At 39.4% G+C, this 19,458-nt stretch overlaps 3 protein-coding genes across 3 annotated transcripts in view; all 3 read right to left on the bottom strand.

The window, feature by feature from the left end:
- Positions 1-971: 971 nt before the first annotated feature.
- LOC146304990 (NLR family CARD domain-containing protein 3-like) lies at positions 972-6,256 on the bottom strand. The gene is made up of 4 exons (XM_084714058.1): positions 5,974-6,256; positions 4,178-5,736; positions 3,542-3,611; positions 972-2,779 (listed from the first exon to the last, which is right to left on the bottom strand). Exons 2-4 carry the CDS (start codon positions 4,448-4,450, stop codon positions 972-974), a joined length of 2,151 nt encoding a protein of 716 aa, XP_084570184.1. The 5' UTR covers positions 4,451-5,736; positions 5,974-6,256.
- A 3,554-nt stretch (positions 6,257-9,810) lies between these two features.
- LOC146304989 (stonustoxin subunit beta-like) lies at positions 9,811-11,169 on the bottom strand. The gene is made up of 3 exons (XM_084714096.1): positions 10,735-11,169; positions 10,599-10,645; positions 9,811-10,499 (listed from the first exon to the last, which is right to left on the bottom strand). The coding sequence occupies exons 1-3, from the start codon at positions 10,932-10,934 to the stop codon at positions 9,907-9,909; spliced, it is 840 nt and encodes a 279-aa protein (XP_084570222.1). The 5' UTR covers positions 10,935-11,169; the 3' UTR covers positions 9,811-9,906.
- An 840-nt stretch (positions 11,170-12,009) lies between these two features.
- The window catches only part of LOC146304988 (NLR family CARD domain-containing protein 3-like), a 31,816-nt gene continuing 24,367 nt past the window's right edge, over positions 12,010-19,458 (bottom strand). Inside the window, exon 9 of the mRNA XM_084714032.1 lies at positions 12,010-12,514. Coding sequence (XP_084570158.1) covers positions 12,406-12,514 — 109 coding nt within the window. The 3' untranslated portion in view covers positions 12,010-12,405. The remainder of the gene's footprint in view (positions 12,515-19,458) is intronic.

Raw genomic sequence — 19,458 nt, 5'->3', positions numbered from 1 at the left:
GGTTACAGACACTCAGTCTGAAAAAAAAAACAAAAAACAAGTAACTGAGTTGAGTTTGGGTGAAGTAAGACCTACAGTGTATATAGTCTCTTCACAAAACAAGTTAAAATCCTGTTTTACTCTAAACATGCTGGACACAAGTAATCATGACTGAACCATTGATTGTAAATAAAGATGGACGGCGTAACTCCACTTCCTCCAACTGTACAACAATGAAGCCAAACTATCTGATCAGTAAAATGAAGACTTGAAAATATATCAGTGTGAGAAAAACTACCTAAAGTGACAGAAAACATCTTTGAGAAACATTTGTTAGATGAGTACTTTGATTTTTCATTTGGTCCATGTCCCATTTGTTCACATGGAAGGGGCGGGGTTTATGACCTCTACTGCAACCAGCCACCAGGGGGCGATACAGATATTTTTTAGTGAACTGTCATCTCATCCATCTTCATACAGTCAATGGAAAAAACTGGCATCCCATAATGGAAATGATTTGATATTAAAACATAAATAAGATTCTCCATCTCAGTCAGAGTTCATATTTTGTGCAAAATAATTTGTGAAACTAAAAAACAACAAAATACACTGAACCGACTTTCTGTTCTGTTGAATTTGAGACTGAAACTAAAACATCTTGATGGTGTGTCAAATAAAAGGAAGTAAAGATTTAAAGAAATAAATAATAAAGACAAACTGTGACTTGATCTGACCTGAGAGTTTCCAGAGTACAGTTTGGACTCTCCAGTCCTTCAGACAGAAAGTCCACTCCTGAATCCTGCAGGTTGTTGTTACTCAGGTCCAGGTCTCTCAGACTAGAGGACTGTGAGCTGAGAACTGAGGACAGAGCTTCACAGCTTCTCTCTGACAGGTTACAGCCACTCAACCTGGAGAGACAACAGTCAGGAAACAGTTAATAAGAGTTTTCCATGTGAAAGACTGCAGTATATTTATTGATGAATAAATCTCACTTACAGAACTTTCTTGGAGGCTTTGACCACTGGCAGCAGCCTCAGAAGAGCCTCCTCTGAAGCAGAGAACTTCTTCAGGTCAAACACGTCCAGATCTTTTTCTGATGACAGTAAGATGAAGACCAGAGCTGACCACTGAGCAGGAGACAGATAATTTGTGGACAGACGTCCTGAACTCAGGTACTGTTGGATCTGTTCCACCAGAGAACGATCATTCAGTTCATTCAGACAGTGGAACAGATTGATGCTTCTCTCTGCAGACAGATCCTCATTGATCCTCTTCTTGATGTACTTCACTGCTACCTGATTGGTTTTTGAGTCACTTCCTGTGTTTGTCAGCAAACCTCGTAGGAGATTCTGGTTGGCCTGCAGTGAAAGACCCAGGAGGAAGCGGAGGAACAAGTCCAGGTGTCCATTAGGACTCTGTAAGGCCTGGTCCACAGCAGTCTGGTAGAAGTGTGTCTCTGGAGATTCATATTTTCTTCTTTTAAAACTCTGAGATGCTGATAGTTCTTCTGACAGCAGATTGACTCCAGAGTTGATGAATGTCAGATGGACATGAAGAGCAGCCAGAAACTCCTGAACACTCAGATGGACGAAGCAGAACACCTTGTCCTGGTACAGTCCTCTCTCCTCTTTAAAGATCTGTGTGAACACTCCTGAGTACACTGAGGCTGCTGTGATATCGATGCCACACTCTGTCAGGTCTGATTCATAGAAGATCAGGTTTCCTTTCTGCAGCTGATCAAAAGCCAGTTTTCCCAGAGACTCAATCATCTTCCTGTTCTCTGGATTACAGAGTGGATCTGTCTCAGATCCTCCATCATACTTGACGTTCTTCAGTTTGGACTGAACCACCAGGAAGTGGATGTACATCTCAGTCAGGGTCTTGGGCAGCTCTCCTCCCTCTCTGGTCTTCAACACGTCCTTCAGAACTGTAGCAGTGATCCAGCAGAAGACTGGGATGTGACACATGATGTGGAGGCTTCGTGATGTCTTGATGTGGGAGATGATTCTGCTGGTCTGCTCCTCATCTCTGAATCTCTTCCTGAAGTAGTCCTCCTTCTGTGGGTCAGTGAACCCTCTGATCTCTGTCACCCTGTCAACATACTCAGGAGGGATCTGATTGGCTGCTGCAGGTCGTGTGGTTATCCAGAGGCGAGCAGAGGGAAGCAGTTTCCCCCTGATGAGGTTTGTCAGCAGCACATCCACTGAGGTGGATTTTGTAGCATCAGTCAGGATTTTAGTTTTGTTGAAGTCCAGAGGAAGTCGACACTCATCCAGACCATCAAAGATGAACACAACCTGGAACTCTTCAAACCTGCAGATTCCTGCTTCTTTGGTTTCAGTAAAGAAGTCATGAACAAGTTCCACCAAACTGAACTTTTCTTCTTTCAGCACATTCAGCTCTCTGAAAGTGAATGGAAACATGAACTGTATGTCCTGGTTGGTTTTGTCTTCAGTCCAGTCCAGAGTGAACTTCTGTGTTAAGACTGTTTTCCCGATGCCAGCCACTCCCTTTGTCATCACTGTTCTGATTGGTTCATCTCTTCCAGGTAAAGGTCTAAAGATGTCTTCTTGTCTGATTGTTGTTTCTGGTCTGTCTGGTTTCCTGGATGCTGTTTCAATCTGTCTGACCTCATGGTCTTTATTGACGTCTGCAGTCTCTCCCTCTGTGATGTAGAGCTCTGTGTAGATCTGGTTCAAAAGAGTTTTCTGTCCTGCTTTAGCGACCCCCTCAAACACACGCTGGAACTTCTTCTTCAGGTTAGATTTAAGTTTACGTTGACAAACATCAACAAGATCACCTGAACAAACACACAACAAAGATCATCATCATCAGGGCTGTAGTGAAGACTTCGAAGATTTGCTCATTGGTGGTGGTTTAGTATTCATGGTCTTCCAACAGTAACAGAAGTGTTTGACTAAATTTTAACATCTGATGCCCTCGTGTTTAACAAAAACACAGCAAACACTGCCCTCTTGATGGCTCCATTTTAGATAAAACAGGATAAATGCCCTTATTTCCAGAGGACAAAACATGAGAAAGTGTCCCTGATGTCCTTTCTGTAGTAGTGTAGTGGGTGGAGTACTTTAAGTCAGATGATAAAGTAGCGCCCCTGCCTTTTTTTTTTTTTTTTTTTTTTTTTTTATCTTTTTCAGCCCTGCCCTGCCATCAGGAGCTGATAGTGACCCCTGAGAGCAACAAGACCAGTGGTGCTGACAACAAAAGGCAAAAGAAAACAGCTTCCTGCAGCAACACAACAATCAGACTTTAGTTTATAGATGTGTAACGTTTCCTGACAGCCACATCCAGAAGAAAAGCAGAACTTCTGTTACTGTCTACAGCAGCCAAGAGACAAATATTCAGGACCTTTGAAAATGTATTTAAGATGTTTTAATACCTTCCAGGACCTTTGCTTTCACTCAGTTCTAATGAAGTCACAGTCTGTCTCACAGAGTAAAACCCTTTTCACACAGAGATCCTGTAATGTCATCACAATGAAGACTCGACTGTACATCACCTCTGTTTCCTGTTTACTGTGTAAAAGAGGACAGAGCAGCTTCACCTTCTCTCTGAGCTGAAGAGGATCCTTTGTTCTCTGAAGTCCCTCCAACATCTCTGACATCCGCTGACACAGAGAGAGATTATGAATTACTTATTATTGATCATTAAGTTGCTTGATCGGAATCATCCACACTATAAAGTAGTACAGTAACATTTGAACTCCTCTGTGGATAAATGATCATAAACAGCAACAGCTCTAAAACAAAAAGGACGTACTGTTACTTTTTCATTGACTGACATGCAAACACTGCTTACAGTCAGCATGTGTATTACTCTGCTACTGATCCAACAGTTAGTCAAAAGCTCCTTTAATGTTTAAAGACAACCCTAAACTTTAACTTTATCCACACTGCACTTAAAGCTGCACTCACACAGGAAGAAAACCCACAATGCACCACAGTTCAGTTAAAAAAATGGATGGATGGATGAAATACGTCAGTTGGGTTAAATTGTTTTGAAAATGCACCTGGCTTTGAATTATCTCTATCTGTAGTCATCACTATAGTAATGTAATGTGATTACCATGGCAACAAAGGGAGTTACGAAGCTTCAAAGCAGTTGGTATCCCTCTGTGTGTCGCTGGTATCAACTCACTATTTTTACCCTGATAACAGACATAAATAAAGTGTGACTGACCTTGTGGTCCTGAGCTGGTCTCTGAGAGTATCTGGACCAGGTCATTCCTCTGCATCATCTCTAAAACCTTCTTGGTGACCTTCAAAGCTCCATCAAGTTTAAAGGTTCCCACCATCAGATCCACTGTTTTGTGTCTCACTGCATTCTCCAGCTCGCACTCTTTGATGGGTGAGAAGCCTTCCAGGACATCAGGCAGCTTCAGAAGCCATTTAAACGTCTCGAATTCATCGTCTCTTAAATCCTTCAGAATGCGAAAAAGGTCCAGTGCCGCCATTTTGTCTCCCCGCTAGAGTCAGGTAGTTTTTTTTTACTTACAGTAAAACTGTAACACAAACATATGAGAGCAGCAACATGAGTTCTGATTGGCTGACAGAGGAGCTGTGTATCTGTGTGCAGAGTCTGGTCAGTTAGAGCTGGACTCGGTGTCATTCTGAGGCGGGACACTGGTGACACTTCTTTCAATTCAAGAGAGTCACGTTTGAGTCAAAGCGCCACAACACTGAACTGTAAATGATGAACGCAGGATGCTGATGAACTGAACTGAAATAAAGGCTGTGCTGCTGTTTTAACCTGTTTTCAGACAGCGGGAGAGCAGCGGCTCGTCTCTGCCTCGTCCACAGGCTGATTCAGTCATCAATAATGATGCTACACAGGAAGAACAACTCTGTGTTCCGTGTTTAAATGAAGAATGAAGCGGCAGATTTTTACTGTTTCTACTGAAACTAAACTAACGACATGTTGAGTTAAACGAGTCAAACATTTCAAACTTGTTACTTTACCTTCAGCTGGAGATTCACACGGAGAAAAATAACTGCGACACAACTTTTAGAGGAAGTGAAAGTAAAAGTTTGAACAGCAAACACCCGGAGAGAACAAAAGACTTCAAGGATGGCTGCACATGTTGCTCCAAATCCTGTATGTACCTTTCAGCATTCAGGCTCCTTCGCAGATTCAGCTTTATTGATTTGATAAATAAAAACATAAATATTGTTTTTATATTGTTGTTTTTACAGATGATCAGAAATACCTGCAGACTCATTTCAACGAGGCGTCTGCACTTTAATGAGCTGCATCAGTTTCTGATTTAGAAAAGTCTGTGATCTGTTTCTTGATTATCACAACTGTTCCTGCTGCTTCATGATACTTTGAAAAACAGATATTTTCCTCAAATGTTAATATGCATGATCACTGGTAAACAAATAAGTTCACTTCAGTTTTTCACACAAATGGAACGACAGACTTTAAACCTGAATAACGTAGAAGGACTCAAAAAATGGAGGCAATCAGTTGAAACAATTTTTTTTAAGTTGATAAACTCAAAAGTTGGATGCTATCAGAATTTAAATATATTTTATGTTACATCTTTCATTAGATTTAAATTAAAATAAGTGAAAAGTGACAATGAAAAATGAAGCGGCAGATTTTTACTGTTTCTACTGAAACTAAACTAACGACATGTCGAGTTAAACGAGTCAAACATTTCAAACTTGTTACTTTACCTTCAGCTGGAGATTCACATGGAGAAAAATAACTGCGACTCAACGTTCAGACAGAATGAACCTTTAAAAAAGAAACAGAGAAACGTGTGAGTGTTTAATATTGATCATCTGCAAAGTGACCAGAAACAAGCTGTCAGATAAATGTAGTAGAATAACAAATGTTTCCTTCTGCAAATGAAAGACAGTATTCAGATTCGTTACCGCAGTAAAAGTACAAATACAACGGACGAATACAAGATGACACGATGAGCAACGAGTCATTCGAGTGTAAAGCAGAGAAACAGGTTGCCTCCATCACCTGATAACAGAGAAAAGATGCTGCACAAGATGACAGGATGACGAAATCAACTTTAGAGAGGAAAACAAGGGTGTCGCTGCATTTTTGAAGGAGCTCCACTTCCTGTCACTGACTTCCCCTCAGTCCTAATATGGCTCTAACAGCAGATGTCACACGGAGGCCACAGGCAGAGCAGTGGGCGGGAAAAGAGCGGTGGATTTTCGTGAGACACACGTCCTTCTTCTCTTTGAGACCACCAGTTCAATCATCAGAAACACCTGCAGAAGTAATGAACTGTATCACTTCCTGATTGATAAATGTCTGTCTGTGATCTGCAGCATTGATTATTGATGCATTACCATTGTCCCTGCTAACAAAAATAAGTAAATATATTTTTTTTTTATGCACCAAGTGCATTACTGCAATGCATTGTGGGTCACACACCTCAGTGTGAGCATGGTAAATCTTCAGTTTTTCACACAAATGGAACGAGACTCACGAGAGGAAGTGACGAGGGAAAGTCAGTGTGTCACCTACAGCAGATGGACGTCGACGTGTCCTCAGGACAGGAGCGCTGGTGTAGGAAGCTAATCAATGTCCTGCTGTGGACAGAAATATTTATAATTCTTTAATGAGTCTGTTCATTTATCATTTGACCAAAGCAAAGAGGCGAATGAAAAACTCTTTGTCCACATTTGTGTGATGATTTATGTAAAAAGACATTTTCAATCAGAAAACTTTGTTGAAAGGTTTTAGTCGTGTCTGTTATTAAGTGCTGAATTTTTCTGGAACTGCTCTTTACACAGAAACTATTAAAGAAGACAAAAGTCATCAGAAATGTTGATGAGAAAGTAGAAAAGTTGGATTTGTGTGTTTGTGGATGTAGTTCAGTGAGACGCTGCTGCCGTCCAGTGGACATCAGAGAAAACATCATCACATCAGTCATAAAGGACATTTTCCAGCAGGACTTGTTTGTTCTGTTAAATCATGTTTCTGGAACTGTGGACAACAAATGTTCAAGTTTATATTTCTATGTGTTTTATATTTGTATAAGTGACCCTGAATTAGAAACAGGACATGTTGAGATATGGAGACAAAAATACTGATGACTTACATTCTTACTTTTTTATCATTCTGTCTTTGATCAAATATATTCTTTAATATACTTTTCTTTTTCTTATTTCACTTTTAACATTGAATATTTACTGTATATTGTACTGCAGTGTTTCCCTAACGTTTTTTCTGGAGACACATCTGGAGACATCTGTGCATCAAACAGTGACAGGAACAACTCATGCAGGGAAGAGAAACTGATCAAGACTTGATTTGACTCTTTTTCTTTTCCTTCACAGAAACAAATGACAAACATCAATACTAGAAGTTTACCAAAATAAAAGCAGCAGTTAACCCAGTCACATTATATTGACCTGCTAACTAATTAAAATATTCATTTTTTCTCCTTAAAGGGAAAAACAGAAATACCTCTGACGTGTTTGTGATGCAGGTCACGTGGGTTGCGTCCGGCCTCACAGGTCGAGTTAACCCACCTGGTGTGAACAGCTGACTGTCCCTAACATCTGTCCCAGCAGAAACGTCCACAGCTGGTGGACCGAGACACATTTTTACACTTTGTGTCAAAGTTAATGAAAACAACAAACGTGTCTCACCTGACTGCACTTTCACTTCAAACTGGAAAGACAACGAGTGACTAGACTTCAACACACACGATGTTTAACTGCTAAATAAAACTTCCGCCACGACTTTAAAGTATTTAAGTACTTTCACAGTATTTAAATGCTACTTTAAAGTATTTAAATACTACTTTAAAGTATTTAAATATTGTCCACCTCGACGCATCAACACAACTCTCCCCTTTATTCACGTAGGGCGGGAAACTGTCCAGCTTCCGTATTTTCTTTTTCCCCACCCACAAAGTCACCTCTGATTGGCTTAGAGTACATCACTCAGAACAGGACACTGAAAATCACAACGTAACAGAGGATCATGGGAAATGTAGTTTTTCATTTAAATTAATCCAGATCTTAAAGAAAACACATTCTCTGACATTTTTTCTCATTTATTTCCATTTTAAAAGTCCCTTCATGTGTCGACACAGACTTTGTTGTGTTTAAATTCACCTTTTAAACTCTTATTGAAATATTTTTTTGTAAATAATTAACTGTTGCTGTGTGTTTTACTCAGTTATATCAGACTGAAGCAGAAAATTAACCTCCTCTCAGTTAAATAAAGTTTTACAACTGGTACTATCAAGCACAAAAACTTCTCAGGTAGTATTTCTGAGTTTAAAATGAGTCGAATTTAAATGAGTCAATCACAATCCACATTAGACCTGATCTAAATCTGATCAACACAACAGCAACACTGCTTCATTTGTGAAGCAGGATCAAATGTCCAACACTGTAAAAACAAAAAAGTTGAGGAAAAAATAATATAAGCAATGCTTTGTTCTTCTTAAGATAAATTTGAATCTCTGAGTTTTATAAAACAATAAAAATGAATTTCAAAAATTATTGAGTAAACTTGTTGAAGTGAAAGTGAATACTAGTTAATATTTTAGTGTTTTTAATTAAAACCATTTAATTTTCAATCCCAAAATAAAAACAAATCAGCTCCACAGATCACTGTCAATCTTTTTTTTTTTTTTTGAGTTTCTAAACTTTAAAGATTGAAGTTTATCTAAAGAAGAAAAGTAAATTATCTCAACTAGGTTGATAAAACTTTCTAAAATTTATTTCAAAACTTAAAGACTTTGATGTTTTATTTTGTTGGTGACAGAAAATAAGAACAATGATCCTGTTAACTCAGCAGAAATACATTCATTTCTCATTGATGAAGTATTTAACATGTGTATATGCATGAGTCAACATAATATGATTATAGAAATGGCAGAAAAAATGATCAGGAACCTTCATTAATGCACAAATTTACTTTCCCAACTTTTATTGATCAATTTGGTCTCGATGGTTTATAATTTTTAAAACGTGTCTCCAGAAAAAAAACATTAGTGAAACACTGCAATACAATATACAGTAAATATTCAATGTTAAAAGTGAAATAAAAAAATAAAAGAATATTAAAGAATATATTTGATCAATATGTAAAGACAGAATAATAATAAAGTAAGAATGTAAGTCATCAGTGTTTTTGTCTCCAGATCTCAACATGTCCTGTTTCTAATTCAGGGTCACTTATTCAAATATAAAACACATAGAAATATAAACTTGAACATTTCTTGTCCACAGTTCCAGAAACATGATTTAACAGAACAAACAAGTCCTGCTGGAAAATGTCCTTTATGACTGATGTGATGATGTTTTCTCTGATGTCCACTGGACGGCAGCATCGTCTCACTGAACTACATCCACAAACACACAAATCCAACTTTTCTACTTTCTCATCAACATTTCTGATGACTTTTGTCTTCTTTAATAGTTTCTGTGTAAAGAGCAGTTCCAGAAAAATTCAGCACTTAATAACAGACACGACTAAAACCTTTCAACAAAGTTTTCTGATTGAAAATGTCTTTTTACATAAATCATCACACAAATGTGGACAAAGAGTTTTTCATTCTCCTCTTTGTTTTGGTCAAATGATAAATGAACAGACTCATTAAAGAATTACTAATATTTCTTGATTTGATTGTAACCAGAGTCAGAATTGAAAAGGTCACATGACAGAAGGTCCAAGTCACAGTTGAATGATCACAGCGTCCATCTTTAAAGGACAGGAAGTGGAACAAGTTTACAACGTGAACCATGAATCTTTGACGTCACTTTGAATCAGTTTGGACAAAGTTCATTGATGAGCTGAAAGATTGATGAGACTGTGATCCTCAACTGATCTGTCTGTGACAGGAGGACGCTGTCTGTCCTACAGAGGACGCCGTCTGTCCTACAGAGGACACTGTCCGTCCTACAGAGGACGCTGTCTGTCCTACAGAGGACGCTGTCTGTCCTGCAGAGGACACACAGACACTGAGGAGGGACCAGGCCACCAGAGCCCAAATCCAGGATAAAGAGTTTCAGTGAATGTGGTGTTGAAGGTGTGGAGGTGGATCAGTGTGTCAGAGGAGACTCTGTAGAAGGACAGAGAGCCAGCAGGACAGTCCACATACACTGCTACTCTGTGAGAGACAGAGGAGGAGGAGGAGGAGGAGGAGGAGGAGGAGGAGGAGGAGGAGGAGATAGATGTTCCTTTGTCATTGTGCCAGACAGAGTAACCACCATCAGAGCAGTCCAGACTCCAGGACTGATCATTGAACCCAAACACACAGTCCTTTCTGTCTCCTCTCCTGCTGGTTCGTCTGTAACTCACTGATATATAAACTCTTCCTCTCCACTCGACCTCCCAGTAACAGCGACCAGTCAGACCAGTTCTACACAGCAGCTGATGACACCAGTCATCAAATCTGTCTGGATGATCAGGATACGACTGAGGCTCCTTCACGTCTGTCATCTTCCTGTTGTCATCAGACAGTTTGATGTTTCTGTTCACTGTGTTTGTGTCGACTGTGAGTTCACAGGAATCTGATGGAGAGAAGGAGACACAACACAGCTGCAGTTATTGACGGATCATGTGTTTGATGATGACATCACAGATGTGAATGATGATGTTTTCACACTTACACTTTCTCAGACCTGGTCTCAACCATCGGACTCCAGCAGGCTCCACCCTGAAAGGAGGAGGAGGAGGTTAACAAAAAGAGAAGATAAACAAGCAGGTTCTCTTCGTTACGCTCAGTGTGTCCACGTCCCTTCATACCTGAGAGTCTCCAGTCTCCAGTGTGGATCCTTTAGTCCAGCAGACAGAAGCTGGACTCCTGAGTCTCCTGGATGATTGTAGCTCAGGTCCAGCTCTCTCAGATGGGAGGGGTTGGAGCTCAGAGCTGAGGCCAGAGAAGCACAGCCTTCCTCTGTGATCAGACAACCTGACAGGCTGCAAACACACAAAACAACACACATGATCACATGATCACATCATCTGAGGCTCCTGCTGTCAGTCAAAGACAAGAAGAAACAGCCTCCAAAGACTTCATCAACCTCCCTGCATGTCTTTGTTTTTCTTCAGGTACATTTTGATCCAGATACAAATTAAGAATAAATCTTTAAAATCATCATTGAAGTTTAGTTAAAGTTCCTGTAATGAATCATATTAACAGACACAATCCTGCACAGATTAGTTGTTGGGTTGATGAATCCTGACCTGAGACTTTCCAGAGTACAGTTTGGACTCTTCAGTCCATCAGACACCAGCTTCAGTCCTGAATCCTGCAGGTTGTTGTTACTCAGGTCCAGGTCTTTCAGACTAGAGGACTGTGATCTGAGAACTGAGGACAGAACTTCACAGCTTCTCTCTGACAGGTTACAGTCACTCAGTCTGAAGAGGAAATAATGAACAAGACAAGAAAAATCATTAGTGTTAAAATGTTGAGTGTGAACTTTTAGTGATACACATATAATACATATAAAATCTCTTTTCAGCACGTCTTCAAATCCTTTATGTTTTACTCTGAACATGTTGGAGACACGACAACAGATCATCACTGAATCACTCATTAAAAAAACATCCAGTCATTGAAATGATTTGATACTAAAACCTCCTGCAGCTCTGAGTTTAGATCTAATCTACCCACAATGCATCAGGAAGAACTGGTCAAACATCAGGCCTGAACACAAACTGAGGAATATGAATCCATTTGATTTAAACTCATTTCTATTATCATTCCAGAGTCAAATGAAGATGCAGCAAAGAAAAACATTTTTTATCTTCAACCAGTAAATCAAAGTAAAATGATTAGAACCAAGTTCCAACTGTGCAACTGAATTTGTCTTCGTCCTCCTAGACGACAACTGTAACAACAAATCTGATGAAAAGACACTAAAATACAAGATAAGAAAAACTTTATTGATCCCACACCTTCATTTTACAGCAGCTCAAAAAGTACAGCTGAAAAAAGTCTGAGTGATAATAGAATACTTATAAAATAAATATCAAATTAAAACATATAAAATATAAAGTACTACATTTATCAAACTTTACACTGAAGACTGTAAACACTTTATACACCTTTGACCTATAATAATAATAATAATAATAATAATAATAATAACTTTATTTATATAGCACCTTTAAAAACAGAGTTTACAAAGTGCTTTGACAGACAAAGTAAAAGAGCACAAGAGCAGGATACCAAGGAAAAATAACAACAGAGAGCCAAACAGGAGTAAACTAAGACTGAAGTAAAACAAGACACAAGCAAAACATAGAAAAAGCAATAAAACACAGTAAAAGAAATAAGAACAGTAAAACTAGAAAAACATGCTAAGACGCTAAGAATAAGTTAAAATGAAGAGGGCAGAGATTACAGAGACATAACATGATGTTGTCAAGTCAATATACACAATAAAGGGATGGAATAAGACAACATCAACATCACATAAAAGCAAGTCTATAAAAATGGGTTTTAAGAAGTGATTTAAAAGATCTCACTGAATCTGCAAGCCTTATCTCCTCGGGCAGGTCGTTCCAAAGTCGAGGGGCCCTGATGGAGAAAACAAGGTCACCTTTAGATTTAAGCCTCGACTTTGGAACAGCTAGGAGTTCCCTGCCCGAGGACCTAAGGCTGCGTACTGGCTCGTAGGGAGTTAACATTTCAGCTATGTAGCTAGGGGCCAGACCCAGACGGGCTTTCAAAGTGATCAGCAAAATCTTAAAATCAATTCTAAAACATACAGGAAGCCAATGGAGGGAAGCCAGGATTGGGGTGATGTGATGTGGTCTGTTAAAACCAGTAAGAAGCCTAGCTGCTGCGTTCTGAACCAGTTGGAGGCGGGAGAGTGACTTTTGGTGAATACCATACGGGAGTGAATTGCAGTAATCGAGTCTGGAGAATATGAATGAGTGAATGATTTTTTCCAGGTCAGAGTGTGGGAGCAGTGGTTTGATTCTCGAAATGGTACGTAGCTGGAGAAAACAGGACTGGACAACTTTATTGATGTGTGTTTGGAAACTGAGATCTGAATCAAAAATTACTCCAAGATTTCTGGCAGAGGAAGTGAGATTTGTGGACAGGGGGCCGAGGCTATTTGTGATGGGAATGATGGAATTTGGTGGACTGAACAATATGACTTCTGATTTAGAGTTGTTAAGTTGAAGAAAGTTCTGGGCCATCCAACAGTTTATGTCATTGAGGCAGTCTGACACAGCAGCTCGGCTTCTTGGGTCATCTGGTCTCAGGTGCAGGTATATCTGTGTGTCGTCCACATAACAATGGAAAGACACACTGTGGCACCAAATAATCTGGCCGAGCGGGAGCATATAAATAGAAAATAAAATCGGACCTAAGATAGAACCCTGCGGTACACCACAGGCAGTTTGGGTTTTGGAAGATGTGTAATTGCCTATGGTGACCGCAAAGGTTCTATCTAAAAGGTAGGAATAAAACCAGCTAAGTGCATTGTCCCTGATACCAACCCAGGTTCTGAGACAGTCAATTAGAATGGCGTGATCTACAGTGTCAAAAGCTGCACTTAGGTCTAAAAGAATTAAAACTGCGCTCTCTCCCCTGTTGGCTGCAAAAAGAAGGTCATTGGTTACTTTGAGGAGGGCTGTTTCTGTACTATGTAAAGCTCTAAAACCTGATTGAAATTTCTCAAAGAGATTGTTATGACACATAAAAGCTAAAAGCTGGGCTGAAACCACTTCTTCTAAGACTTTGACAAAAATGGAAGTTTAGAAATTGGCCTGAAATTGTTAAGAACAGATGATTCAAGACTTGGTTTCTTTAAAAGAGGTTGGACCACAGCATGTTTAAAAGAAGACTGAAAAATGCCTTGTGTTAAAGAGTTGTTAATAATCAATAAAATACTGGGTCCAACTGTGTCTAAAACCTCTTTAAGAAATCTAGTTGGCATGACATCAAGGCTGCACGTAGCTGGCTTCATATGAGAGATTATATCAGTTAAAAATGACAGTGAAATCAGTTCAAACTTGGTAAAATTACTAAAAATTTCCCTACTGGTATGTAAAATATGGTCCGGGGGGGTGATTTGTTGCCTTATGGTCTTGATTCTGTTCAAAAAGAATTTTAAAAACTCTTCACACGTCTTGCGAGGCATCAGGAAAATGACAGGGAGGGGGGGTGGTGATAGAGTCTATAACCTGAAATAGAATTCTGGGATTAGACTGATTTGCTAAAATTAAGGTTGAGTAAAAGGATGCCCTTGCTTCTTTAATTGCTTTTTGATAATTTTTCATTGCGTCTTTCCAGATTTCATAAAATACATGTAAGCCTGTTTTCTTCCATTTCCTTTCTTTTCTCCTACAGTCTCTTTTCAATTCGGCAATAGAATCATTTAGCCATGGCTGTGGTGAACCCTTGGACTTTTTGATTTTGTAAGGGGCCACAGAGTCCAGAACAGTCTGGCAGGTTTGGTTAAAAATGGAGACCAACTCCTCTGTGCTAACATTTGGATTAAAAGCAGTTAAAGAAGCAGTATTAAAAAGCTCAGAAAGGAGAAGTGGGCGTACCTCCAACATGGCGGCAGCATAGAGAGCGAGCTCCCCGACATTGATAAATAGAAAGCCCTGTAAAACTAAAAGTTAACAAAGTGTGAGATAATTTAAGAAATTCTGAAGAAGGGCGTTGAGTATGACCAGAGGAAGACAAAGAAAGCCGGCCAAAAACGTGGATTTAAACACCGATGACGATAGTGAGCAAACCAAGCTAGCAGGAGAGCTAACGCTAGCTGAACTAACAGAAGAGTCATCAGAGCAGTCGGAAGAAGTAGTGGAGTTAGCGGGAGAAACAGCTAACGTTAAGCTGAATAGAGTGAAAACTAAGCCAGTGGGACAATCGAACCTAAACGAAGAAGAAACACAACGAACCACCCAAAGCATGGCAGACCTGGGGACAGTTCTACAGGAGATAAGAGACTTTCGCCGTGAGAACCTGGAAAACATGAAGGAAATCAGAGATGACATCAGAAGGACCAACAACAGGATAGATGATGCTGAAAAACGGATTGTGGAAACGGAGGAACGTATCCAGAACATAGAAGATGCCACACGGGAGCTCTTTGAGATACAGAAACTGTTTGAGGCCAGAATGACGGATCAGGAGGGACGCTCGAGAAGGGAAAATGTCAGGATTCACGGTGTAAGAGAAGGAGCGGAGGAAAATGCTCCGTCAATGATGGCTTTTGTTGAAACTCTCCTCAGGGAGAAGCTGGAGTTACCCCAGACGTTCGAGTTGAAGATTGAAAGAGCGCACCGTGCTTTAGCCTCGCGACCTCCAAAAGACGCCCCGCCAAGGTCTATTGTAGTGAAACTTTTAAGCTTCAGAAGCAAGGAAGAACTTATTAAGATAGCGTGGCAGAAAAAGGGCTTCATGTATGAGGGGAGAAAAGTGTTCTTGGATCACGACTATGCTCCGCAGATATTGAAAAAACGAAAGGAGTATACCGAGGCAAAAAAAGTATTGAAAGAGAAGAACATTCGTTTCCAGACACCTTTCCCAGCGAAGCTTCGGGTGTTCTACGAGGGAGAAACGTGCACCTACAACACAGCGGAGGAGGCTACCAAGGACATGGTTGTCAGAGGTTTACAGGTGACGGTCATAAAACCAGCGGAGAACTAGATGGAGAAGATTGAACGATTAACGTGGAGAACAAGTCGAGCTAAGGATGGAAAAGGTCCAGGGGAGGCGAAACATGGGTATAAGCAGAAACTGCAAGCCTTCAGGAGAGCTCGAGATGGAAATGACTGATGATACATGGGACACCACGGTGATGGTCCGACTGTCTTCAGGTAATGTTAAGCGCCACTTAAGAGACACAGAGATGAGCCACAGGTGGCTCTCAAGGTTTAGACTCATACATAACATGTGGGACTTGATTTAAAAATGTTATTTCCTCGAAGCGAGTTTATAACGTCGGGAGTGCTTTTTATGGAGCCGTTTATGGACATATGGAACATGCAAATTTTAGCATTGAGGGCCCTCTGTTCCTAGGAATCAGAGGATATCCCTCAGAGCTGACTAAACAACAGGGCTCAGTTAAGGTCGTGATAAAGACCTCACTTAAGGAGGTTTTTGTGTTTTTGTATTGGATATTGTTCATTCCAAGCAATATTTTTACTTTGTTAGTCGTTCATTATTGTTTCTGTAGCAAAAGGGGGGTTGTGGAAAGGAGGAGAGGAGGTGGATACGAGAGAGGAGGTATAAAAAAATGAATGACAACAGAAAAAAACTTGATTAAAGTAGCTTCCTACAATGTAAATGGAGTACTCAACCCAATTAAGAGACGAAAGATACTAAACAAGATGAAGAAGGATGGGGTAGGTGTAATATTTTTGCAGGAAACCCACTTAACAGAGAACGAGCATGAGAAGCTCAAGAGAGACGGTTATAATCAAATATTTTCTGCATCATACAAATCAGGACATAGGAGAGGGGTGGCTATTTTAATATCAAGGAGGATTTCATTTGAGAAATTAAAAGTGATTGGAGATAAAGAGGGAAGATACATTTTGGTCAGGGGGAGACTGGAGGGAGAGTTGGTTACCCTTCTTAGCATCTATGCCCCTCCAGGCTCAGACTGGACATTTTACAGACAGATGTTTGATCTGATGACATCAGAGGTAGAAGGTACTTTGATTAGTGGAGGAGATTTAAATCAAAGACTTAACCCACAACTGGACTCCTCTGCGGGAGGGACACAAAAGACTGTTATAAGCAAAAAAATCAAGGGATTGATGTCTGAACTGGGTATTATGGATGTGTGGAGGGAACTGAACCCTACAAGTAAAGATTACACATTCTTTTCCTCGCCACACACAATATATTCAAGGATAGATTACTTTTTGATGTACAAAAAGGATAGACATAAGGTTAAAAAATGTGATATAGGAATAATGGATTTGTCAGACCATAGCCCTGTATATCTAACCTTACATCTGACAAATGAGAGGAAAACAACAATCTGGAGACTAAATTCAAATGTATTAAAAGGACAAATGAAAGACGAAATTATTAAAGAAATCCAGACATATATAGAAGAAAATGATAATGGAGAGGTGTCCCCACCCGTCCTGTGGGATGCATGTAAGGCGGTCCTGAGAGGGAAGATTATTGCCAAATCAGCATATTTAAAAAAGGTGAAACAGATTAAACTAAATGCCCTACAAACAGATTTAAAGAGGTTAGAAAGGGAACATAAAGACACATTGAATGGAAAAATAAATCAGGAAATAAAAAAAAAGAAAGCAGAAATAAATTATATTCATGCGCAGGAGACTAAAAGAAAAATTATGTTCATAAGACAAAGATACTATGAGGCTGGAAGTAAATCAACAAAATTGCTGGCTTATAAATTGAAAAAGCAACAGGCAAAAAACAGTATATATAAAATAAGAGATTTCCATAGTAAATCTATAATGTACAAAACAGAAGATATCCAAAATTGTTTTGAAAAATATTATAAGAATCTATATACCCAACCAAAAGTTAACAACAAAGCCCAGATAGATTCATTCTTAAAGAGTTTAAATTTACCTAGAGTAACGGAAGAGCAGAACAAGGATTTGATAGCAGAAATTACAGCTGAAGAAATAGATAAGGCAATAACAAATCTTAAGGCTAACAAGTCCCCGGGATCGGATGGGTACACCTCAGAGTGGTATAAAGCACTTAAGGGATCTTTAATCCCGTTGCTGAAGAATACATTTAATTGGGTGTTGAAGAAGGGAGAAATTCCTCCTTCATGGAGAGAAGCCATCATCTCTGTAATTCCAAAGGAAGGAAAGGATGAGTTAGAATGCTCCAATTACAGACCTATTAGTGTCCTTAACCAAGACTATAGACTGTTTACAGCTATTTTAGCCAGACGTCTAGAAAACATTTTGCCGAAAATCATCCATTCAGACCAGACAGGTTTTATAAAACAGCGACAGACTCAAGATAATATTAGGCGCTCATTGCATGTAATGCAACATATAACAGTAAAACAAGTAGAATCAGTAGTGGTGGGGATGGATGCAGAGAAAGCATTTGACTCTGTTGGGTGGGATTTCTTGTATAGGGTGCTGGAGCAGTTTAACTTTCACGAAACATTTATTAAGACCATACAAGCACTGTATAATAAGCCAACGGCTAGAATCAAGGTAAATGGGAGTCTCTCAAATCCTATCACATTAGAACGGGGCTGTCGGCAGGGCTGTTCAGCAAGTCCTCTCCTCTTCGCCATTTTTCTGGAACCCCTAAGCAACTGGATAAAACTAAATGAAAAAATTAAAGGTATAGATATGGGGAGGGCAGGAGTGCAGAAAATAGCATTGTTTGCAGATGATGTATTAATATATTTATCCAGCCCAAATACATCCTTTCCAGCACTTATGTCAACTCTCACAGATTATGGAGTACTATCCGGCTACAAAATAAATGTCCAAAAGACTCAGGTCATTACCTTCAATTATAGACCGGATCAAACCATTAGAGAAAGATATAAAATTAACTGGGAATCCAAATCAATGAAGTATCTGGGAATCAATTTAGCTAAGGACTTATGCCAATTAAAGTCTAATAATTATGCCCCATTACTATCTAAAATAAAAACTGATATCGGAAGATGGAATCTAATACCATTTATGAGTACCATAACAAGAGTGGAGGTGATTAAAATGAATATACTTCCAAGGTTACTGTACCTGTTCCAGACTTTACCAGTGGAGGTAACAGATAAGGAATTCATGGAATGGGATAAAATGATTTCTCGATTTATTTGGCAAGGACTGAGACCAAGGATCAGGTACAGAACATTGCAGCTACCCAAAAGTAAAGGAGGCATTGCTCTCCCATGTTTAAAAAGCTATTACCAAGCTGCACAAATTAAAACATTGTTAAATTTATGTGATCCCTCCTACTCAGCAAGATGGAAAGAAATTGAGACTAGTACCACAGACTGGGTCCCTATACAGGCTATAATAGTAGACAACAAACTGAGTAAACATATTAGAGAGGAGACAAATCCGTGGCTGGCGGTATCACTTAAGATCTGGTTTGGATTAATCGCAAAAAATGACTTAATAGTACATAGTAAGTTGTTAAGATGGATCGCATATGATTCTGATTTCATACCAAATAGAACAGATAAGAGGTTTAAAGGATGGGAAAGGGGACCAAAGATACACTGGGAGCTTTTAAAGAACAAAGAAATCAAAAGCTTCCAAGAAGTAAAGGAACAATTTAGTTTGACCAATCAAGATTTCTACAGATATTTGCAGTTGAGACACTATTTAGAGCAAATCATAAAAGGGGAAAATATAGATGGGAGGGGATCAGAAATTATTAGAATATTCACCTCAGCTTATGAGTCAAATCTGGGTAGGAAATTAATATCAAAATTATATACAGGGGTAGAAAATTTGAAAGGAAATGATACAGTATATATAAAAGAGAGGTGGGAGAGGGAAGCAAACATTGCTTTAACA

The sequence above is a fragment of the Lutjanus erythropterus genome, chromosome 24, assembly GCF_056507025.1.
Source record: "Lutjanus erythropterus isolate fLutEry1 chromosome 24, fLutEry1.hap2, whole genome shotgun sequence".
In the NCBI taxonomy this organism is placed as follows: Eukaryota; Metazoa; Chordata; class Actinopteri; order Lutjaniformes; family Lutjanidae; genus Lutjanus; species Lutjanus erythropterus.
This window is presented reverse-complemented; position numbering and strand designations above follow the sequence as displayed.

Bases quoted from the DNA above. Each gene is read 5' to 3' on its own strand.
- LOC146304990 (XM_084714058.1), bottom strand. From the start codon at position 4,450: ATGGCGGCACTGGACCTTTTTCGCATTCTGAAGGATTTAAGAGACGAT. The intron at 3,612-4,177 runs GGTCAGTCACAC...TAATCTCTCTCT, and splicing joins AGACCAGCTCAGGACCACAA to GTGTCAGCGGATGTCAGAGA. The intron at 2,780-3,541 runs GTGAAGCTGCTC...GTGTTTGTTCAG, and splicing joins CTCTTCAGCTCAGAGAGAAG to GTGATCTTGTTGATGTTTGT.
- LOC146304989 (XM_084714096.1), bottom strand. From the start codon at position 10,934: ATGTGTGTTGTTTTGTGTGTTTGCAGCCTGTCAGGTTGTCTGATCACA. The intron at 10,646-10,734 runs GTATGAAGGGAC...TCCTCCTTTCAG, and splicing joins TGGAGACTGGAGACTCTCAG to GGTGGAGCCTGCTGGAGTCC. The intron at 10,500-10,598 runs GTAAGTGTGAAA...TCTCTCCATCAG, and splicing joins GAGACCAGGTCTGAGAAAGT to ATTCCTGTGAACTCACAGTC.